At 38.5% G+C, this 24,277-nt stretch overlaps 1 protein-coding gene across 6 annotated transcripts in view; it reads right to left on the bottom strand.

Moving 5' to 3' along the window:
* Positions 1 to 24,277, bottom strand: part of CTNNA1 (catenin alpha 1) — a 313,486-nt gene that overhangs the window by 126,678 nt on the left and 162,531 nt on the right. For 3 of the 6 annotated variants that reach the window (XM_032625296.1, XM_032625302.1, XM_032625297.1), the window contains 2 exons: positions 19,053 to 19,159; positions 17,501 to 17,696 (listed from right to left, as the gene is read on the bottom strand). In XM_032625296.1, coding sequence (XP_032481187.1) covers positions 17,501 to 17,696; positions 19,053 to 19,157 — 301 coding nt within the window. In that variant the 5' untranslated portion in view covers positions 19,158 to 19,159. The remainder of the gene's footprint in view (positions 1 to 17,500; positions 17,697 to 19,052; positions 19,160 to 24,277) is intronic. The other 3 variants (XM_032625299.1, XM_032625298.1, XM_032625300.1) reach the window with 2 other exon arrangements.

The raw sequence follows: 24,277 nt of genomic DNA on the forward strand, positions 1-24,277 counted from the left end.
CTGAAGCATCAAATACCTTGAGTAAATTCCCTTCAAAGCAATCCAACTTTTTATAAAGTTATGGGTAAAGGACAGGTTTGAAAAGTGTGTGTGGGTGTGTGTGTATGAGAGACACACATACACACACGAAGTAAAAAAAGAGAGAGGATTGTTTTTTCTTTTTTAACTTGAGCCTAGGAAACATGAGATATTCTATTATGCCACTCCTTTAAAACAAAGGACGTTGCTAGGTAATATTAATGAATATATACTCTTCTCCCAGAACAATGTCTGGAGTAGATCAAACAAGGTATTGGAACTGGTCTGAATCCCAACTTTGCTATTTGATGGCTGTGTGACTTCGGGTTGCTTCAGCTCTAAGTCTGTTTTCTCTTCTGTAAAATGAGAATACCATCCCCTACCCCACTGGGCTGTTCTGAAAATTAAACGAGGTAATAAATACGAAGCTCACAAATACTTCTGTGCCCCTTCCACTTTCTCATCTACTTTCTCCAATTCTTAAACCTATTCAGAACATTGTCATTGCTCACACACCAATCATTTCTTATATTTTCAGAAATAAGGTCATGCTAGCAAGTTTCTCAAAGGATGAAGGAAAAATTGGCTTTTAATTTGTAGTGATGAAGTAGTAAAGGAGGCACCTCCTTCACTCCCATCTCCATAGTGCAGAAAGTGGTAAAAACCGGTCCTTTGGTGATAATAGCTACAAACAAAGCTTGACTTAGTTCCCCTTGCTGGGCTTTAGTTTTTCCAGCTGGTTTTTAAAATTAAAAGAGAGAGAGAGAGAGAAATTATGCCAATCTGAGGCTCCTTCAAGTTCTTAAAAACTGGTCATCTCCCTCATATATCCTATTTACAACTTCCCATCCCCAAAGCCCATGCCATACTATAAAAATGGCTCCTAATCACAATGCCATAGCAGAGGGCACCAAGTCCTCAGAAATTCAGCTATGGAAACATCTCTATAAGCCTTCAAAAGTCCTCCAAGGAGACTCAAAATATAGAGCACAGTTATATTTTCCCTAAAAACAATACTAAGGATACTTCTAATATGCTCCTTGGCCAGAACTTTTTCTATCTTTAGGTCCAGAAAAAGACAAGAACTCGGCCAGCCCAGCAGAGGAACATGGTTTATCTTCTGTAAGTTATATAATCTACCAGCTCCAGGTGTCTTTATTAATGAAAAAAAAACCCTTTTTTTAAAATTTCCACCTTAAATAGCAGATATACAATAATCTGTACTGCACAATGAAAATGGAAATCACAAAATATTTATGTCGTGGGGGAGACTACACCAACATACACGAAAATATTAACAGAGGTGGTATAGCATAAGGTTGTATAGCCCGATGGGTGATTATTTTCTGCTCTTTGTGTGGGTTTTCTTTTTTAACTTTCTATAATGAATATCTTTTTAAAGAAAAAAGTCTTCAAATAATTTTAAAATGTAAAATATCCTTAATCCATGTCTGTGATACATAAAACTGAGGTTTTCCTAGAAATGAATAACTTAAAGCACTCCAAGAAAGTCTATATGCAAATTTTCTTTTTTCAAAGGTATAAAAAAATCCCATGGCTACTAGTGTCACTGCAAAAAGGAAAAAGGAAAATTAGCATACATTATGAAATAAAAGCTTTGTAAAATCAGCTATCTTGAGAAGCTTATCCAAAATATGGGAAAGCCAACTGGTAAAATAAGGGGCCCATCTGCAGACCCAATCTTATTGTCATTATTTTTTTGTTTAGTTGCTGCAGGAGAAGCTCAACTATTATACAGACCCTAACTAGACACTTCTTAAATAGAACATTTTATAAGACCATATTGTTTGTTATCAACTGCCAGATCCAAAAGAAAAGATATTTTAAGACATCCACCTGAATATGCTTTTGAGGACCAGCAAACACAGCCCTGTGTTAAAATGACAGAAGCTTCCAGGAGAAGAGTTAAAAGCCATTCATCATCTTAAACATGTTCCAATTATTTATTCATTTCATGATCAATTTCATGTCCATATGTGTAATTCTGATTCCCCCTCTCCCACTAATTTCCTGGATAACCTTGGTCAAGTCACTTTGATCTCTTTATCTCAAAATGATTTTAACTGTCTAAAATTTTTCATTCTCTCAGATATCTCATACTATCCTTGTTAACAATGGCAGGCTTCAGTCTTTAAAATAAAAACTGTCCTATTTACCACACTCCTTTTAAGTTTTTGAAAAGTGAATAAAACTCTGGTCATAAATATATTAAAGAGAAGTCTTTAGTTTTCTGGTTCAAAATAACCTTCTTAAATCATATTACTCTATAGAGGATATTATTCAGCCATTAAAAATTATGTTGTAGGAAAGTATTTAATGATACTGAAAGATGTTCAGGACCCATTAAGTGAAAAAAATAAATGAGCAAAACATAGTGCTACCCATGTGAGTATATTCATAAAAAACAAACTGGAGGGGTCAAGACCAAAATGTTAACCATTGATTTCATCTCTGCGTAACAAAATTATAGCTGATTTTTACTTCCCTTTTGCTCTTACTATCAAAAACATGTTCACTGCAGAAAATTAACTTTTGTTAAAGGAATGTTTTCAGTTCTACCCAGAGTAGCCAGACGAAGGAGAGGGGAAAAAAAAAAAAAAAAAAAAAACAGCAAGCAACCAACATCACAGGTAAGTCTTTTATAAACCACCCTGTACTTAACAGCTGGGCATCTTTTTACACAGTAGAAAGCCAAAAAAAAATCCAGCCCTGAATTTGAATACAGGATTCCTAATTCTTGAAACTTACCTTTTTATTGCTTTAGCTCCACTGATAAACCTACTTTATATCAATTTCTCTTAAACATATCTGATTAAAAGAGCTCACCAAGGGCTTCCCTGGTGGCACAGTGGTTGAGAATCCGCCTGCCGATGCAGGGGACACGGGTTCGTGCCCCGGTCCGGGAAGATCCCATATGCCGCGGAGCGGCTGGGCCCATAAGCCATGGCCGCTGAGCCTGCGCGTCCGGAGCCTGTGCCCCGCAACAGGAGAGGCCACGACAGTGAGAGGCCCGCGTACCGCAAAAAAAAAAAAAAAAAAAAGAGCTCACCAAAAAGTGATATACCTGTTCTTACTTCTTTGTTATCATTCCACCAACTTTCTTTTTACAAAATAATAAATTGACAGGACCAAGTCTTCATAAAATTATTTGCCAACTTCAAGATAATCAAGGATTAACATGCATTTCCCAACCTGTCCCAATTCCTTCCCTCCAACACCCAAAATTTTTTAATTCATTTTCCATGATCTAGTAACAAAATAAGACATCTTCCACACTTGTCAATGAAGACAAACTGGCAATATAGTTGCAAAGAATAACAGATTTTATAACATAGTCCTTATGAGAAGGAACCAAATGGTGGAATATATCTGGTGTAACTCACTCACCCTGTGACATACAGATGAATATGAACAAAACACTTAATGCTCTCCACCTTCACCTTTCCATTCATCAATGGGTGATATTTCGCAAAAACCACAGACCCCTAGATGACACCTCCATAACTATAGAAAAACTGACAATGATTCAAAGAATTCCTGACAGATGCTTTAAGAGAACTTCCCTGGGGTGCCATTTTTAATCCACAAAACTGTTTATTTTTTGAAAATCAACCCAGAAAAAAAAACATTTAATACGTTATTTAAGTACTGTCGGCCCATCTGAATCAGTTCAGGGAGCACCCAGAAAAAGTCTCAATCTACACCCTTCCCCACCCACTCTGGGTAAGAAAAGGAGTTTTGAAATTTCTACTTTTTCTAGTAGACAGAATGGATCTTTTTAAAAAATTAAAAGAGTACCACACATATTCATGTTCTCATCTTCCTTACTAATTCAAGTGTGCCCTGCTGCTATTCAAAAACACTCCAAAGAGAGGCACTTACTTCCTGATTACACATTCAAATAAATGCATAACATGCATTTCAACTTGGAGTCACTTTCTTAAAAAATTAACTAGTAGCAACCACGTTTCTACATCATGGTTGAAGTCATGCCAAAGTCAAAAATTCAATACCCAAGATAACTTCCTTAGCTACACTGTACAAATATATTAAGGCAGAAATATTACCCACTGTATCTTAAAAGTATTACTATCCTGGTCAGTGTCATTATTTTTTTGAGTTTAACAAGATAGACTTAAAAAAAAAAAAAAAAGCAATTTCAAAATGACAGGAGGGGCTTCCCTGGTGGCGCAGTGGTTGAGAGTCCGCCTGCCAATGCAGGGGACACGGGTTCGTGCCCCAGTCAGGGAAGATCCCACATGCCGCAGAGCGGCTGGGCCCGTGCGCCATGGCCGCTGAGCCTGCGCGTCCGGAGCCTGTGCTCCGCAACAGGAGAGGCCACAACAGTGAGAGGCCCGCGTACCAAAAAAAAAAAAAAAAAAAAAAAAAACGACAGGAAACATTAGAATTTAATAACTTCATTCTCTTTTCCTCACTTCCAAGCTGGCTACACCAGAACCCAAGTATTTGCAAAGCATATGCTCACACAAGGGTAGTGATCCAGAAGCAGACAGCATCCCTGACACATCCCAAGTCAAAGAAAGTGTAGCCTCCAGCCTAGAGACTTACAGTTTAAGTCAGACAGACAACTTTAAGACATAAAACACCCAGATGCCAACCAGTTAGTGACTTTCTGGAATTTATATTTTGCTTTTCCTGCTCAAGTTAAATGAAGAACAACAGAAAACGGATTAAATAGTGAGAGCGGAGGAAGAGGGGTCAATAATGAACAAGTTTTAAATTAATCACAGTCCTCAGGAACATACGAAGGGTAGGAATTGGAGTGGGAGCACTTCTAACAACAGATACAGCCATCACGGGATCACACGAAAAGAGATATCCACAAAATTAAGCAGCGAAAACAGGATGAAAAATCTACCAAAATAGCAAGGGGAAAAGGCAGGATAACAAATGACAAGCCAGAACTTAAAGCAAGAGTATGAGAAAAATCAGCTGATTTCTTGTTAGATTTAATGAAGAAAGTGATTACACTAATCTGAAAACCTAATTAACTTAAATTTAATCGTTTTCAAAACGTTTCTCTGCTATTGCTCTTCCATAGCATAATTAACACTTTTTGAAATCCATACTCAATATTCCAGGGTAGGAATACTTGTCATTTTTTTCCTGTGAAAAATTAAAGATCCCATATACAAGATCAAGCTTATGATTTCAACATGAATAAAACCACACTAACAAGACCAGACAAATTAAAATGCAGTCTCACACACCCACACAAAGCTCCTCAAAGCTATGCTTCAAGTCTTCACATCATGAACTTAGCAAACCCAGATTTCGCTCTGTCTCCTGTCTACCTCTCAAATCCTACTCGAAACACTCACTGACAGCTGCTTTGTCCTGATTACATCTGCCTTCTAATATCTATCTTGCAGGCTGACTATATTAGATGTGGGTATACCAGTCTGAAGCTGTCAACATCTGCACTGGACAGGAGACCAATTTTCACCTCCTTCAATCTGACTCTAGTTAGCTGCCAGGGAGAAAATTATGCCTCAAGAGCCTGAGAGCTTACGCTCAATATTCTTTTGTCAGGGATAAAATACATCATTATTTTCCTTAAAACTGCCTTGCCAAGATCTACAATGAAAAAAAAATATATATATATATACACACACACAAACATATATATACACCACAAAAATATGTACACACACACACATATACATGCATGCACACACATCTCTCCATATGTATATACTATTTTCTCCCTGTATACAAATCATTCAAACTATAACAAGGAAGAAGGCCTCTACGTCCTCAATTTCACTGCACAATTACTGAGATAAATAAAAGAATGTCTCTTAATATCAATTTAAAACCCTCACTGACTATTCCTTCTTTATAACAATGTCCTTAAAAGACCATCAGTTTTATCTGTGTAATTCTGTACTTTCAAGATTTAAAAAAAGCTGAGAAGATATTTGTGCAACAAGTCCATTAATGAATATGGTCACCAACGAACTGTAACTGCTAAGATCACACAGATCTTAGCAAACTCAACAGTTTTAACTCTATTGTTTTAGAACACCAATATATACTGCTTTCTTGCTCTAAAAGTTACAAGACACTTTCTACAGAAAAGATGGTTCTTATAACAACTGAAGCTTAGTACTGAACAACAATGATGGCTCTCAATAAGCTGAAGTCCTACTTCTACTCAAGAACAATGGGCTTGCATTATAATCAAAGTTTACCTGAAATGGAATACTGCAATGATCCCAAAGCCAGCACTTGAAATGAAAAGCCTCCCAAGAAATTTTAAGACAAATACTGCCTGACATAAACAGACATGAAAGGTGGGAAACTATAAGCCAAACATTAAAATGTTTGCTTTCTATTTGCTTGTCAAGGATACTTAGTAAAAGTATTTACTCTATTTTTACCTTCTATCGATTTGGGGAGATGGGGTATGTAGGTATTACTATTAACTGTTTTTCCAATATTGGAGAGGAGGCCGCAGTGAATTAACCAGATGTTTTCATGTTGTGCACCATGTGAATAACAGCACATACATGAGAGATGACTGGGTGTGGTTAGTAGTATGGCAGTCATGGAACAAAAATCAAACCACATGGTCTGGGAGGCAGAAAAAGTCACTGGATTTAGCTGCAATCTTTGTTCTTTTCAACTGAACTCAACCACCTTTTCCAGGACTACCATAAATCAGGTCCCACCATTAAAATCATTACCGACACACACAATCATGTCTTGATTCTCCAACTCCAAGTTAATACTACCTCTGCATACCAAAAGATTAGTGATGAGAAACCTAAAAGATTAGCACCTCTGGTCCAATAAGCCATGTCACAATTTTTGAAAACCTGGCATAATTCCAATCAATAAGAAAAATAACAGGGATTCAACAAATCAACAAAGGAGCACTAATGTTTATAGATACTTATCACTGCCCTAGGGGCTCTCACAAGCATCATCATGTTTAAGGTACAGTCATAAACAAACACAAAAAAATGGTCAACATCAATTACTCCAAATAATGCAAATTAAAAAAAAATAAAGTAGCATTTTACACCTCTAAAGATAGTAAAAGGGCTTCCCTGGTGGTGCAGTGGCTGGGAGTCTGCCTGTCAATGCAGGGGACACGGGTTTGAGCTCTGGTCCGGGAGGATCCCACATGCCGCAGAGCAACTGGGCCCGTGTGCCACAACTGCTGAGCCTGTGCTCTGGAGTCCGCGAGCCGCAACTGCTGAAGCCCGTGCGCCTGGAGCCTGTGCTCCACAACGGGAGAGGCCACCACAACGGAAAGCCCGCACACGGCACTGAAGAGTGGCCCCCGCTGGCCGCAACTGGAGGAGGCCCCCGCGCAGCAAAGGGGATACGATGCAGCCAAAAATAAATAAATAGATTAAAAAAAAAAAAGACAGTAAAAAATTTTAATGGACTATCCCATTACTTGTCAAGAAGGATTATTTGCTTCCATTGAACATCATATTATTATATCCCTTGTTCCCTAGGAGAATGCTCCACCATTCCTTGTGTCCTGGGGTGAACATGTGATCCACACTGGCTAATCAATCTCCTCTGGAGATAGAAACTGGTTTAGAGCCGAGCGTGACCAAAGCAAAGCTAATCAGTCCCCTCCGTGACTAAGATATAAACACTAAGAAAGAAAAGTATTATCTGCTGGGATGACAAAACTAGGATGACCACCTCAAACTAGAGGTGGGCATCTTGTCCAATATGTATATATGAAAACAGAGGTAAACAAATACATGGAGGCAAGTGATGAAGGAAGCTTCACATCCCTTCAGTCAAGTCACACTGGCCATGCCTGAACTCAGGATCTACTCCTGGAACTCCCAATTACTAAGACCCATTAACTCCCTTTTTGCTTAAACAAGTTTGAGTTGAATTTCTGTAACCTGTAATAGGTGAGGTTACATGGACACTAAGCAAACTAGATAGACAGACAGATAGATAGACAGATATAGCCCTACTGGAGAACTATTTAGGACTACATTTTTAAAGTCCTAAAATCTATGTCCCTGAGGAAACTTTCTGAATGGTAGTTACATGAGTATACATATATGTAAAACTTCTTCAATCTGTACACCAATTTGTGTACTTTGCTGTATATAATATAAATTATACTCTAATTTTTTTAAAAAAGATCTGTGCCCCTATATTTCTACTCCAGGAAATACATCTTAAAGATATAATTTTTTGAAAAGGGGAAAACATTATATATACAGGGTATTCACTCACTACAGCATTATTTATATCAAAAACATAAAAATAGCCTCTAAGCCTAATAATAGGGAAATGATGTAATAGAAGGCACATAGTTTGGTTTTTTTAAACAAATTTATTTTTGGCTGCACTGGCTCTTTGTTGCTGCACCCAGGCTTTCTCTAGTTGTGGTGAGCAAGGGCTACTCTTTGTTGCAGTGCGCAGGCTTCTCATTGCGGTGGCTTCTCTTGTTGCGGAGCATGGGCTCTAAGCACGCAGGCTTCAGTATTTATGGCACACGGGCTCAGTAGTAGTGGCTCGCGGGCTTAGCTGCTCCACAGCATGGGGGATCTTCCCGGACCAGGGATCAAACCCATGTCCCCTTCACTGGCAGGCAGATTCTTAACCACTGCGCCACCAGGAAGTCCCAGAAAGTACATAGTTTTAAAGATAATAAATTCCAAGGTTATACTAAATCATAAAAAATTGCCTGTAATTAGTGTTAAATTTTTTTAAAGAAAATAGTAAAATGATACCAAAGCTAGAAATAAAACTAGGGTAAAATGCATATGCGTGTAGCCAAGGACTTGAAAAGAAACACAAAACTAAATAAATATAAAATACTATTTATAATAATTCAAAAAATAAAATAATGTAAACTAATAAAACATATAGAGGATATATATATTATATACATATACATGGTGCTATGCACTAATGAAAGAAATAAAAAAGATCTAAATTGATGGAAACATATTTTGTTCATAGAAGACTCAATATAGTAAAAATATCAACTCTCCCCAAATTGATTACAAGTTTAATGTAATTCCTACCAAAACTGCAGCTTTTTTGTAGACATGGACAAGATTATCTAAAATTTATATGGAAAAGCAATAAAAACTAGAATAGCTAAAACAATTTAGAAAAAGAATAAAGGGGGAAGAATCACTCTACCCACTTCTAAGACTCATAGCTACAGCAATAAAGACTATGTGAGCATTGGCAGAGGGACAGACATATAGATAATACAACAAAACAGAGAACCCAGAAATAATCTCACACAAGTACAGGTGACTGATTTTTAACAGGGTGCAAAAGCAATTCAATGAAGGAAAGACAGTCTTTTCAACAAAAGATACTGGAACAGCTGGATGTTCACAAGGGAAAAAAAGAACTCAACCTAAACCTCACATTTTATACAAAAACTAACCCAAAATGAGTCTGAGAGTTAAACGTAAAACATAAAACTTCATAAGCTAACATAAAGTTTGTTAAAGAATTCTTAGGAAAAAAAATAAAAAAAGAATTCTTAGACGTGACACCAAAAGCACAATCCATGGGCTTCCCTGGTGGCGCAGTGGTTAAGAATCTGCCTGCCAATGCAGGGGACACGGGTTCGAGCCCTGGCCCAGGAAGATCCCAAATGCCATGGAGCAACTAAGCCTGTGTGCCACAACTACTGAGCCCATGAGCCACAACTACTGAAGCCCATGCACCTAGAGCCTGTGCTCCACAAGCGAAGCCACCGCAATGTGAAGTCTGAGCACTGCAACAAAGAGTAGCCCTGCTCGCCACAACTAGAGAAAGCCCACACGCAGCAACAAAGACCAAATGCAGCCAAAAATAATTTTTTTTTAAAAAAAGCACAATCCATAAATGGGGGAGGGTATCAATAAATTGAACTTCATCAAAATTAAAAACTTACTATGCAAAATACCTGTTAGGATGAAAAGACAAGCTACATCCACACCATGGAGTACTCACAGACAAACTACTGACAGACACACCAACTTGGATGGCTCTCAAGGACAACATGTTGAGTGGAAAAAAAAAAAAGCCAATTTCAAAAGGTCATATACAGTATATTATACTGTATGATTCCACTTATACAATATTCTGGGAATGACAGAATTAGAGATGGAGACAGATTAGTTGCCAAGGGTTAGGGATGGTGGGGAATATAAGCAACATGGGTATGACTATAACGGGTAGCATGAGGGAAAGCTTTGTGGTGATGGAATAGTTCTGTATCTTGATTGCAGAGATGGTTACACAAATCTTCACAGGTGATAAAACCACAGAATTACTGTGCCAACGTCAGTTTCCTGGTGTTGATACTGTACTATAGTTCCATAAAATGTAACCATTAGGGGAAACTGGGTAAAGGTATACTGGACTGCTCTGTATTATCTTTGCAAATCCCTATGAATCAAAATAAAAAGTTAAAAAAATAATAATCCGTTAGTTGACTTTTTATTAGTGTAAATAAACACTGAAGCAAATAACGTAATGGAATTTTTTTCAACTTGATGGAAAACTGCACACCAGAATCTTAGAATGGCTCTAAACTGAGGAGAGTATGCTAATTTTAGGTAATTCACCTGGAGTTTTTAGTAGCACACACTGCCTCAATATATACCCTAAGTGATTCAAGTCTGAGGAAAATATTATAATTTTTCACATGCCAGGTCCCTTAGTTTTATCTATGAAGAAAATTAGCCATTTACCACAGGCCAAGGGGGCAGTAAACCTGCTTGACAACTGGTCAACTCTCCCTTTCCACAGTCTGTTGCAGCAGTCCTGTCCTTAATAGCACCATCTCACTGCCCACCACCTTGATGGTTTCCTGACTGTTGGTCTGGCCTCCAGGCTCTCCCCCAACCACTTTAACGCTTCCTGTACACACCTGAGAAACTAATCTCTCCCAAACACCACTTTTCTTCATATTCTGTGTTACCCAGATGGCAGAAATTCTTAAAACAGGAACAAAGTTAAGGAGACATATTTCAGTTTAATTTAAGAAGAAAAAAGCTTTAAAAATAAACACAAGGCTGGAAAAAGCTGCTTCCAGAGGCAGCAAGTCCTGAGTCACTATATATATTTAAATATATGGGAACCTGAACCTGGGAGACCTGTTCCAGCCACAGAACCCTCTAATCCTGTATCATTTCCCAGACTGTGCTCCCTTCTTCACCTAGCATTCCAAGCCACCCTCTAAAATCTAGCTTCCAAGCTCTTTCTTATCCAACCTCTCCTCCCAGCACTCCTCTCCAGTCAGAACCCTCACTGTTCCTCACCCACATCTTGCTCTGTCTGCTGGTTTTCTTACCTGAATGACTTCTTCCCCTCCCTTCTTTCACCTTTCAAGATCCACTACTACACCTTCAGGAAGCTTTTCTAATCCCATGCTTAACCTCCTAGTCCACTCCATTCTTGGCATGACACTCATGCTATTATTAATTTACATTTCCATATGTCCTGATTATAAGCTCTAAGATGAAACAGGAAAAACAGCCTCCTGTCTGTCTGCCTTTTTTCTTTTTGGCCGCGCCGCTCTGCATGCAGAATCTTAGTTCCCTGATCAGGGGCTGAAACTAGGCCCCCTACAGCAGGGGTCCCCAACCCCCAGGCCACAGACCGGTGCGGCAGACTGTCAGGAACCGGGCCGCACAGCAGGAGGTGCGGGCAAGGGAGCGAAGCTTCATCTGCCTGCTCCCCATCGCTCGCATCACCACCTGAACCATCCCTGCCCCCATCCGTGGAAAAATTGTCCTCCACAAAATGGGTCCCTGGTGCCAAAAAGGTTGGGGACCGCTGCAGTGGAAGCACTGAGTCCTAACCACTGGACTGTCAGGGAATTCCTGAAGACGGTCTCTCTGCATCAGAGACCACACATGGTCACCCAGCCCCTTCCCCACTCTGGTGTCTCTAAACACAAGCTTCTTCCCAGGAAAACCACTGTTGTGCAGTACACCAATCATTGGACCCTTTACCGAACAGAGTATCATTAGAAGCCGTGCGGGAATACATAAAGGTGCACCTCATATTCTTGGGGCCTTCTCCTCCCTCCTCCACCCAGAAATGCCCAAGAGCTGTAGGGAAGAAGTCACTGATGCAGCAGCAAGTCTCTGTTCTTGGCCTTTGAGATCTAACTGTGAATTGTAACTAATGGATTAAAAAACCCTGTTCTAGTAGAAACTATTCCTCATCAGTCAACCTCCAATTTACCATCACTGGTCCTCCTTTTTTAATGTCTCCCCCTTTTCAAACAAGTTTCATTTAGGCTTTCCCATCTCTGTCCCTTGGATGTCCCCTAATCAGCTAAGGGCCCTCTTTTTCTCATCAGAGCCCTATTCAAGGACTCACAAATACTCTTTTCCAGGTATTGTTAAAATACATCAATATATGGGCTTCCCTGGTGGCACAGTGGTTAAGAATCCGCCTGTCAATGCAGGGGACGTGGGTTCGAGCCCTGGTCCAGGAAGATCCCACATGCCACGGAGCAACTAAGCCCGCGAGCCACAACTACGGAGCCCACGTGCCACAACTACTGAACCCCGTGTGCCTAGAGCCCGTGCTCCGCAACAACAGAAGCCACTGCAATGAGAAGCACACGCACCGCAACGAAGAGTAGCCCCCACTCACCACAACTAGAGAAAGCCGCGCACAGTAACGAAGACCCAACGCGACCAAAAATACATAAATTTTTTTTTTTTTTTTTTTTTTTTTTGCGGTACGCAGGCCACTGCGCCACCAGGGAAGCCCTAAATAAATTTTTTTTAAAAATCAATATATGTATAAGGAATGAACGCTAATGGGTATGAGATTTCTTTTGGGGGTGATGAAAATGTTCTGGAATTAAATAATGGTGACAGCTGCACAATTCTGTGAATATACTAAAAACCACTGAATCATATACATTTTAAAAGGGTGAATTTTATGTTAAGTGAATTATATCTCAATTTCTTTTTTTTTAAGGTAAGATTCTCCACTAGTATCCCTGCATTTACATTTGGCAGTGGGGAGGAAACTCACCTTAATTTTTGGAAAGAGCCTTTTCTCACATAATTCTTGGAGAACATAGTCAATTACCTTCCTCAAACATTTAAGTGCCTATCATAGAATAGGCACCATGATAGCTGCCACACAGAACAGTCACCAGACCAGCACAGAACCTACCCTGCTGGAGCCTAGAGAGGGGAAGACAACCAAATATTTAATTATCATTGTGCTAAGAGCTAGGAAGAAAAATAAAGTAAGAATGACCTAATCAGGGAGGGGAACATGGCGGGTGGGCAGGGTCCCAAAAAAGCACATCTCTATGAGGCACATGTATGCCTCAGCCCATATAAGGTAGTTAACAACTAGTTTGGGCTGACTACCAGTACAATGAAATCCCTAGATCACAGGGGTTTGGAGGCCATGCAATTGATAATTGGCTCCCACCCACCACAGGAGATTCACCTGGTCTTGAGGTAAAGTGACCCTGCATTTATGTATGTGAATGTTTTACCCACTGACAGTGTTACGATAACATTTTAGTGTACTCACAAATGTTTGTGTTTATTATTCATGTAATCAGGGGCAAATACAAAAAGAAAATTAAGTTATGCTGAAAAACTACATGCATTCAAGTCTCTGGTTATTAATTATGACTGCACAGAAAGCACAGGACTTGTACAAACTCAAAGATATAGAAGGTCCAATTTTTGGCTCAAAAGCATTATAAGTACCTAAATCAATTATTTATTTGAAAACAGCAAGCTCATATCTTTAATCCTAGATCAGAGGTCAGCTAACTACAGCCTGTGGGTCAAATCTGGCCATCCCCCTGTTCTTATAAACAAGTTTTCCTGGAATACAGCCATGCCCATTTGTTTATATACTGAATAGCTGCTTTCCCAACACAACTGCAGAACTCAGTAGTGTCAAGAAAGACCTTATCGCCAATAAGGTCTAAAATATTTACTACTTGAACGTTACCCCCCCCCCCCAAAAAAAGCCAACTTGTACTAGGCAAAAGTAGCCCACATTGATTTGGAACAAAATAATCTTTTTATACATCCTTTAGGGACTTCTCTGGTGTTGCAGTGGTTAGGAATCCGCCTGCCAGTGCAGGGGACACGGGTTCGAGTCCTGGTCCCGGAGGATCCCACATGCCGCAGATCAACTAAGCCTGTGCACCACAACTACTGAGTGCACTCTAGAGCCCGTGAGCCACAACTACTGAGCCCGCGTGCCACAACTAATGAAGTGCATGCACCTAGAGCCCACGCTCTGCAACAAGAGAAGCCACTGCAATGAGAAGCCCGCGCGCCACAATGAAGAGTAGCCCTGCTCACCACAACTAGAGAAAGCCCATGCCCAGCAACAAAGACCCAAAGCAGCCAAAAATAAATAAATATACATCCTTTAGCAATTAAGTGTTCCAGTGGATAAGCAACAGACTTGAAATGCAAAGGATTCTAACTCTACTTAATAAGTCAATCTGCTATGGAGCGCTAGATAAATCATAATTACTCTACGTTTTATATGCCAGTAAAATTCAGAGCAGTTAGGTCAGAGTTTTGCATAAGTGCTCAGAACGACTGAAAGCGGGCCTGGGAAAAGTTTTTGCATTAATTATCTTTCCCTACCCAATAAATTACCCCAAAGTTTGGTTGCTTAAAATAAATATTATCTCCCCAAGTTTTCTGTGGGTCAGGAATTCAGGGTTGATTGGGGCTGCCATCACCTGAAACTTGACTGTAGCTGGGGGATGTGCTTCCAAGGCAGCTTACTTATATGCTTGGCAATTTGGTACAAGAGACATCAGTTCCTTTCCACAAGACCTCCTGAGTGTCCTTGTAACATAGCAGCCAGCTTCCCCAGAGTGAATAACCCATGAGAAAGAGATAAGAGGATACAACACTCTTTTTATGACTTTGCTTCGAAAGTAAATAGTATAACTTCCACATCACATTCTATTCTTTATAGAACAAAGAGTCTCTAAGTACAACACACATTCAAGAGGATCAAAGTTAGACGCCACTTTTTAAACAGAGAGGTGTCAAAGAATCTGCAGATATATTAACATCACTTCAGGGTTTCAAATGATGAGTAAACAGCTTCAACAACATAACCAACAAGGTTTGGTTGACTAAAAAGAATCTGTGCTTAACCATTTTCATACCACATATTTTCTACTTATGATAGGAGAGAGGCTGCATCACCATTTGTTAACAATCACCAAAGAAAAAAGTAAGCCAACAGAAAAAAGGCAAGGCACTTCAGCTTTTCACATCTGATACAGTAACGATGATGACAGGCAGTTATATATTTGCTTTAGTTTTACTTTTGTTTTGTTTTGTCTTCCTGCAAGGAGAAGGAAAATTATGGTGCCTAAATCATGAATAGATCAAAAATAATTACAAAGCTGGACCGGGACGAACAAGTATTTATGATTCAGAGCCACATAAAAGATTTTCTCAGATATAAACAAAAAAACACAAAGAAACAGAAATTTAGATATGCATTCATAATAGGGGGGTGCTTGGGGAGAGTGTATTATACCATGATTGCTACAGATTTGTATCAGAGTAACTTCTGAAACAAGGAACATATACAGTGGGGAAAAAAGCTACTTGCAATAATTAAGCTTTATTTTGAAAATAAATGTCTTAAGTCACTAGACAATGAACACTTGACCAAATTCACCTGTTAAGATTTTGAGTTTCATTAGAGGAGGCAAGAAGGCCTAGGAAACAAAACTTTCTGAGGTCAATGAAGTAACAGCCGTCCTGATATCCTCAATAGGAAGCTCAAAAATTGTCCTGAATTGGAAAATTAAACCACTTTAAAATAAATTCATTAAAAACCCACTCTACCAAGTTGATAGTGTCCTGCCAAAATTCAAGTCCACCCAGAACCTGTGAATGCGGCCTTATTTAGATATAGGGTCTTTGCAGATATAACCAAATTAAGATGAGGTCACACTGGGTGGACCCTAAATCAGTGACTAATGTCCTTATAAGAGGTAACTTTGCAACACAGAGATACATGGAGAATAAATACCATGTGACAAAAAGAGCCAGATATTGGAGTGATGTGTCTATAAGCCAACGAATGCCAAGGATTGCCAGCAACAACCAGGAGCCAGGAAAGAACATGGAACAGATTCTTCATCTGAGGCCCCAAGAAAGAATCAACCCTGCTGACGCCTTGATTTCAGAACTTCAAAAAAAAAAATTTCTGTTGCTCTAAGCTACCAAGTTTATAGTAATTTATTATGGCAGCCAGAGAAAACTAACACGTCCACCTAGCTAGTATTACGGAACTTAAGTAATCTCATCATTTGCAGTATTAAAATATTTATTCACAAACTCAGAACAATGGGAGATAGCATCTCCACTGAATGCACTGCTCTTTTTGGGTACTGTCACAGGGATGAATTTGACTTAAGATTCCAACGGACTTTGTACATTGCTGTCAGCCATCAGAGAGCCACTGAGGTTCTCCCAAGAGCCAGTAAAGCACATGCACAGAGCAGGAGGTCAGTTCACCTTAGATGATATCCAACAGCCATAAAAAAACCTATGTCTTTGTTGAAGTCCTCCTGCTGGACCAGAAGTTTAACACAAAACTGCAGGTTTCAAGAAGTTAATTGTCCAGATTTAAAGTCCTCTTATCTAGATAACCAACAAGGACCTACTGTATAGTACAGGGAACTCTGTTTAATATTCTGTAATAACCTAAATGGGAAAAGAATTTGAAAAAGAATAGATACATGTATATGTATAACCGAATCACTTTACTGTACACCTGAAACTAATACAACATTGTTAATCAACCATATTCCAATATAAAATTTTTAAAAATTTTTAATAAAGTCCTCTTATATTGTGATTACATCATAGCGATGAGTTTTTCTAATAGTAACTACTGATAAGCTGTGGGTTACAATTTCACTTTTTACTACTTCTGAGTTTCCAAAAATAATGTTTCCCTTAAGCTCCATTTAAATTATTTTAAACTCAAGCCAGTGCAAATATGCATGGCTGATTTTACATACCAGTCTGACAGAATGAAGCAGTTTCTAGTGCTTTCTGAAAAGAATGGCTGGACATTTTTCCATTTTATCACCCTTACATCTTCAGCACAAACTAAGAGATATTACATAGGATAAAATATAAACTTCTGCCCCATTTATTTCCTATCAAATTGTGTTATAACATTTCTAAGACTCAACTATTATTTGGAACACCCAAGGGAACTGGATTCAGAGTCTCCAAAAAAGACGTTCCTTTGTTAATCTCTCCTGATTAAAGCTTAAGCCAGTACAACTTAATACATCTCCACTAAGTGAATATTCATGGTTACCTGAGCAACTGGCAAGCATATAAGAATGAAAATACTGACCACAAAAAGTCACCTTTAAGGATTATTTTTCTAGAAAGGCCTGCCTCTCTATATATAAAAAGCAATATTGACCTACCTTGTTTTCGAACATCTTCTACAGCAGCCACAAGCTCCTCCTTGAGAAACTGACTCTCCTTTGCAATTTTATCCCCCTTCTCCAAGAAATTCTCAGTTGCCTGTTCAACAGATGCAGCCAAAACATGGGCCTTCTTAGAACGACCTCTCTTCTTATTAGAGGGCCCCTTGCTATTGGTGTTTACCAGGGTTGTAACCTAAAAGTTTCATTTTTGAAAATTAAACTGTAGTCAATTAAAATTTTTAAAAAAACAGAAAGACTAACATCTTTAAAGGTAGCAAGAATAAATTATTCATAATAAAATGAAACATCACACTTATGAGATTCCACTAAGCATTAACAAATAACATACAACTCTCTCCATATTTAAGATATTCAGGAATGATACTCTATTTAGTTTCCAAAATAATTTAGCTATCTCAATGTGTAAGCTAAGAAATATAATGAATATTTTAATTCTTCAAACGTGATCATTAGGTTTTTAAACTTCATTTTACAAATTAAAAACTGGTAACAAACAAGTTACGTCTCTACTGCATGTCATCAAGAAGGTTAGAAAGAGGTTAACAATGAATTTATTAGATCTGCCTGGAGGTCACATTTTTCCATGTTTTCAACCTGTGCAAAATGTTTTAAGATAACTTGCTTCTGAAATCTTTTCAGTGTATTCACACAAATCGCAATTAATTAGGAAAGGCCCTTAATAAAGAAAGGAACAATTGCCCAAAGCAGCCTACTGTGATGTTTTAAGTCCCAGACATTAACCATCATTAACACATATAATAATGATGACCTGTATAGGCTGAAGATGACTGAACATCTATTAGTGTAACGCGGTCCACAGAAGACCTGAGAGCTGCAGTAGATGGGCTCCAAGAAAGTAAATATTCTCGAGTATTACCACCCACTCCTACTTACTTACTTATAATACTAGTTTATATTTATGAGCTAGAATGGAGTTTTTTAAAAAGATAGCACATGCCATTACATCTCATTTTCATGCTCGCACAGTATCTGTCTGTCTGTCTCTCTCTCTCACACACACACACACACACACACACACAGGAGTAAAATGTGCCAAAACACTAAAAGTGCATAGCTAGTTGCTAACAGTTAATGAAATGTCATCACACTGTGATATGTGTACTTGTAACAAAACATACCAAACCTACACCCTCAAGTTAAATGACCTGTTAATCAATCCTAGACAACAAAAGGTGTGTTAAGCAGGGTGAAGAAGCTTAACAGTCAAGGCTCCGCATCCTATCTTTTTTTGAAATACTTTTAAGTATTAGTTGTACTACATACACTAGCCCCTATTACTGCCAGTAAGACTGAAAAAATGGCAGCAAATGTGTTTCTAAAGGGCTAAATGAATCCACACATCAATATTTAACTATTAGCGGAGCCAAACTGTCTCATTACTATCAGCCTAAACTCAACCACTCAAATTAAGGCTTTGAACTAAATAACCTTGCCCTGTGTTTATTACCTGGGCCTATTGCTATGGAATCATGTTACAACAACTACATATTTGTTTGCAGATTCTTACCTGGGTAACAAGAGGCTCCAACAGTCTTTCAACTGCCAGAGTCCTGATCTCTAGACTTTTGGGGTCCCATTTGAAGTTTATGTTGCCTGCGTGGACAGCAGTCATTTCTGAAAGAGAAAGAGACAAGGTCAGGCAAGTATCAAACACAAACGTGAAACATATAACAAGTCTTCTCCTACTTAAGGACTTTTATACCAGGAAAGCTACAATCACAAGATGAAAAAAATTCTTACCAGCCTGCACATGAGGGCCCATAATTCTTACAACCTCTTACACTTAAGATTTCGAGTTTACAAACATTAGGGCTACTGTAAGAGGGCATTCCCAAACACAGAGCTTTTCCCTTTTGGCTTCTCTGGCACCAAGACACTTCTACCTCGAGTTTTTCCACACTGACTTAGAATTAGGATGAAAAGCTAAAGTGAAAGAAGACTAATACAGAAGATTCTGGTTTTTCTTATTCCAAAATATTTATAGTAAACTATTATCTAAAAGGTAAACCTCACTTCACTGTTTGATGGATTCTTAGAGAATATCTTCTCTTACTATATTAAAACATAATGCTTAAGCCTACTGCCCTCTGCACCTACAGCTATTATCACTTGTAGCCAGAAGAAATTTCAAGTCACACTTAGTCAAATATCACTGTATCAGTGTCAAGGTAAACCTCCATTAGACAGAGGCTTTAAGACTAAGGGAAAAAGACTTCAGCCAAATACCAAGCAGCTGGTGTTTGCTTCTAAAAGTAGTGCCTCAAAGATTAAAGAAAAACCAGAAAACCAGGTGAGACATGTAGCTGAAGTAAACACTAAAACTCTCCAGACAACAAACTGTTCATAGAAATATAAAACCTTTTAGGGTGCATTTTTGTGAACAAGAAATTCTACCTCTCAAATTTTATTCTAAAGGAAAAATTAAGGTACATGTAAAAACTTGGATACAATGATGTTCACATCAGCACTGTATATAGTCATTAAAAACTGGAAACTACCTAAATTTCAAACAGATCACTGAATAAATCACACAACCAACCACACAAGGGGATACTGTGCTACTCTTTAAAAACTATACTGACAAAATTCAGAAAAAACAAAAATTAGTGTTCTCACTGCCCAGGTCTTTATTTCTATTAAATACTATTTCCTTTAAAAAAAAAAAAAAAGGCTTATTAAAGGTCTGATATAACCTATTGCGCAGAAAGCAAGGAAAGACACAAAGACTAACAAGATCATATCAAAAAGATACTAGAACCAAGGGCTCCATTGGCTAAATTCACAAGTTGAGTATCAAGAAGAATAACTGTAACTGCCTATTAGATAGCTATCCTACGACCACAGGGATCCTCAAAAGAAAGGGGGTGGGAAGAGAATTTCTGTACCATAAATATAGAATAGAATTAGAAAATGACCATTTTGTAAACCCCAGTGGGATAACTGATTCAAACACGGATTATCAATGAATGTTAACACCATTAGGTGATAGGCTATTGGGGAACAGGGTATTTGTAAGGTGCCGAAGTACCACCTGAACAGGCTACTTATTAATTACAAAGCAGGGAGGATACACCTTTACAGTGTTGGGATCTAATAATCATCCCCTTAAATAACTAAACTTAGTATTGCTAATAATGCAACTCTGATAGTATATGCCTAACCCAATGAAATATGAAGTGCCCTACGTTTCCTAAAAAGTACTCTTAATGAAAAAAAAGTTTTAAATGTTTTTCAAGAGCCTCTGTATTACTATAAACTGAGCAAAATTATCTGTGCAACAGCAAAATTAAAATTAAATGTTTAACCTGAGTCTAATGAAGCCTCTGCACAGGGATTCTAAGCCTTTTTCAATGTACGGATCCCTTTAGCAGTCTAGTAAAGTCTATAGACTAATGTTGTCCAATAGAAATATAATACAAGCCACCTATGTAATTTAAATTTTTCTAGTAGCCGTGTTAAAAAAGTAAAAAGAAACTGATGAAATTAATTTCAATAATATATTTTATTTAAAACAGTATATCTAAAATATTATCATTTCGTTATGTAATCAGTTTTTTCTAATTAGAGATGTTTACATAAGTACTAAGTATTGGAAATCTGGGATGTGTTTTACACTTAAGGCACATTTAAATTCAAACAAGCCACACTTCAAGGGCTCAATAGCCACATGTGGCTAGTGGCTTCAGTACTGCACAGGGTAGCTATAGACCCTTTCTCAGAACTTTTTTGAAATGCGTGAAATATAATTCAAAGGATTACCGCCAAGGGGGCTTCCCTGGTGGCACAGTGGTTGAGAGTCCGCCTGCCGATGCAGGGGACACGGGTTCGTGCCCCGGTCCGGAAGGCCCATGAGCCATGGCCGCTGAGCCTGAGCGTCTGGAGCCTGTGCTCCGCAACGGGAGAGGCCACAACAGTGAGAGGCCCGCATACCACAAAAAAAAAAAGGATTACCAAAGAAACATATATATTGAAATTTAGTTATAAAAATACTTTACAAATGTGCCATGCAGTAATATATATGCTCTTTATTAACATATTAAATAAGATGTCAAGGGACTTCCCTGGCGGTGCAGTAGTTAAGAATCTGCCTGCCAATGCAGGGGACACAGGTTTGAGCCCTGGTCCAGGAAGATCCCACATGCCGTGGAGCAACTAAGCCTGTGTGCCACAACTACTGAAGCCTGCGTGCCTAGAGCCGGTGCTCCGCAACAAGAGAAGCCACCACAATGAGAAGCCCGTGCACTGCAACAAAGAGTAGCCCCCGCTCGCCGCAACAGAAACAAAGACCCAACAGCCAAAAATAAATTAAAAAAAAAAAAAAAAGTCAAGAAGTCTGATAACTACTTCAAAGTAATAATGAACACGCACTTTTTCAAGATACATTACAATTGCTACATATATGAAAAGCACTGAGATTCCTACTAGTGGGACAAAGTTTGAGGTTCAACTGAAAACTGGAGTTGGTTTTCTATTGTTAATAAAAGAAGGAAATGCTAAATTCCTATTAATATTAACAACAAAGACAAAATTTTTCCAATTCAAATTCAATGCAGGTTAAGAAACCCTAACCTCAACTGTATTGCAAGTTTATATGAAGTACAGAAGTTTATAGGGGATACACATGCATGTTAAACAACACCATGAGGTAACAGACAAATCCAGAATGTAAGGCATCCCACAAGACAACAGGACATTAACTTGTCAGAAAGTCAACATGGGGGGGTGTGGGGAATATTTCAGACTAAAAGGCTCAGGAGACATAAGAATCTAATGCAACACATGTATCTTGTTTGGATCCCAGTTTGAAACAAAAAGCTATTAAGAAGACATTTGCAGGGAAATTGGTGAATTTTTAATATTTATATTATGAAATTACTGCTCAATTTCATAGGTGTGATAATGAATTGTGGCTATATAGAAAAAGGACTATTTTTAGGAGATGCATGTTGAAATATCTAGGGGTGAAATGTCAAGATGATTGCAACTTTCAAATTCAGCGAAAGTAAAAATACATACACAGAGAGACCAAGGAATTATGAAAAAATATTCATAAATGTTAAATTAGATGGAAGACGTGTGTGGCTGGGTGTGTATATCTGAAATTTCTCATTTTAAAAATGGGGAAAATGCAGAGGTTTACGAGAAAATGTTCAAAATACATACTACTGAAGACGGAAAGGGGATTTTGAAAACAATATGAAGTATAACTGCAGGGGGATATATAAACCAAAATATTAACAATGATGTTACCTCTAAGATTTGGGGATTATGAGTGGTTTTAACATTCTTTTTTATAATTGTATTTTATGATTTTTATAAAATGACAGGTATTTAGAAGTTATTTTTGTAATGAAAAAAAGTACAATCTTTATTTTACAAATTGTAAGGAGGACAATATAATCAAAAGGCAGGCTTGACCATCACTTAATCACTTTGAACTTGTTTCCTCATTTATAAAATAAAACTATCATTTACTTTTTAGAAAAAGACTATCAGGGACTTCTCTGGTGGTCCAGTGGTAAAGAATCCACCTTCCAATGCAGGGGACACAGGTTCGACCCCTGGTCGGGGAACTAAGATCCCACATGCCATGGGGCAACTAAGCCTGCACGCCACAACTACTGAGCTCTCACATCTCAACTAGAGAGCCTGAGTGCCACAAACTACAGAGCCCACATGCTCTGGAGCCCATGCACCACAACTAGAGAGAAGCCCGCGAGCCGCAACGAAAGATCCCGCATGCCTCAACAAAGATCCAATGTGCTGCAATTAAGACCCGATGCAGCCAAAAAAATAAAGAAAAGAAAAATAATAATAATAATAGGGGTCTTCCCTGGTGGCGCAGGGGCTAAGAATCCTCCTGCCAATGCAGGGGCCACGGGTTTGAGCCCTGGTCCGGGAAGATACCACATGCCGCGGAGCAACTAAGCCCATGCGCCACAGCTACTGAGGCTGCATGTCACAACTACTGAAGCCTGTGCACCTCGAGCCTGTGCTCCGCAACAAGAGAAGCCACTGCAATGAGAAGCCTGCACACCACAACAAAGAGCAGCCCCGCTCACCGCAACCAGAGAAAGCCCGCGTGCAGCAATGAAGGCCCAACGCAGCCAAAAATAAATAAATAAATACATTTATTAAAATAATAATAAAGAAAAAAAGACTATCATTATCTTTAGATGGCTTTTGTGAACATTAAACTAAACAGACTGTGATCCGCTGAATGAGTCCACGCTAACATGAACAAAAGAGAAGAAAAGTTCCTCTGTAATAGGAAATTAACCAACCAATAGGGAAGGAATAACATATTTAGAAAAATCACCATTTATGAAACATCATAATAATATTCAGGCAAGAATTATCAAAGAATGCTAAAGCAAACAGATGAAAAGTTTACTAAGAAACTGAGTACTTACATAGTCTCATAGTAACTCCCAACAGATTACTGACTACCAAGAGGGGAAATATAACTCTGTAGTACAGAAACCCGGCAAACACCACCTTAGCCAAGTGACAAAAATTAACATCCCTAATAATGGGACAAATGGACATCATGTACCCCCTGGTACAATGCACTGAGAAGGATACAGCATCACCTTCTGTGGTATTTCCTACCAATACTATCTAACCTCAATCTTGTCATGAGGAAACATCAGACAAACTCAAAGTGATGGATATTCTACAGAATAACTAGCTACAGTCTTCAAAAATGTCAAGGTAGGAAAAACAAAGATA

Source organism: Phocoena sinus, chromosome 3 (genome assembly GCF_008692025.1).
Source record: "Phocoena sinus isolate mPhoSin1 chromosome 3, mPhoSin1.pri, whole genome shotgun sequence".
Classification (NCBI taxonomy): domain Eukaryota; kingdom Metazoa; phylum Chordata; class Mammalia; order Artiodactyla; family Phocoenidae; genus Phocoena; species Phocoena sinus.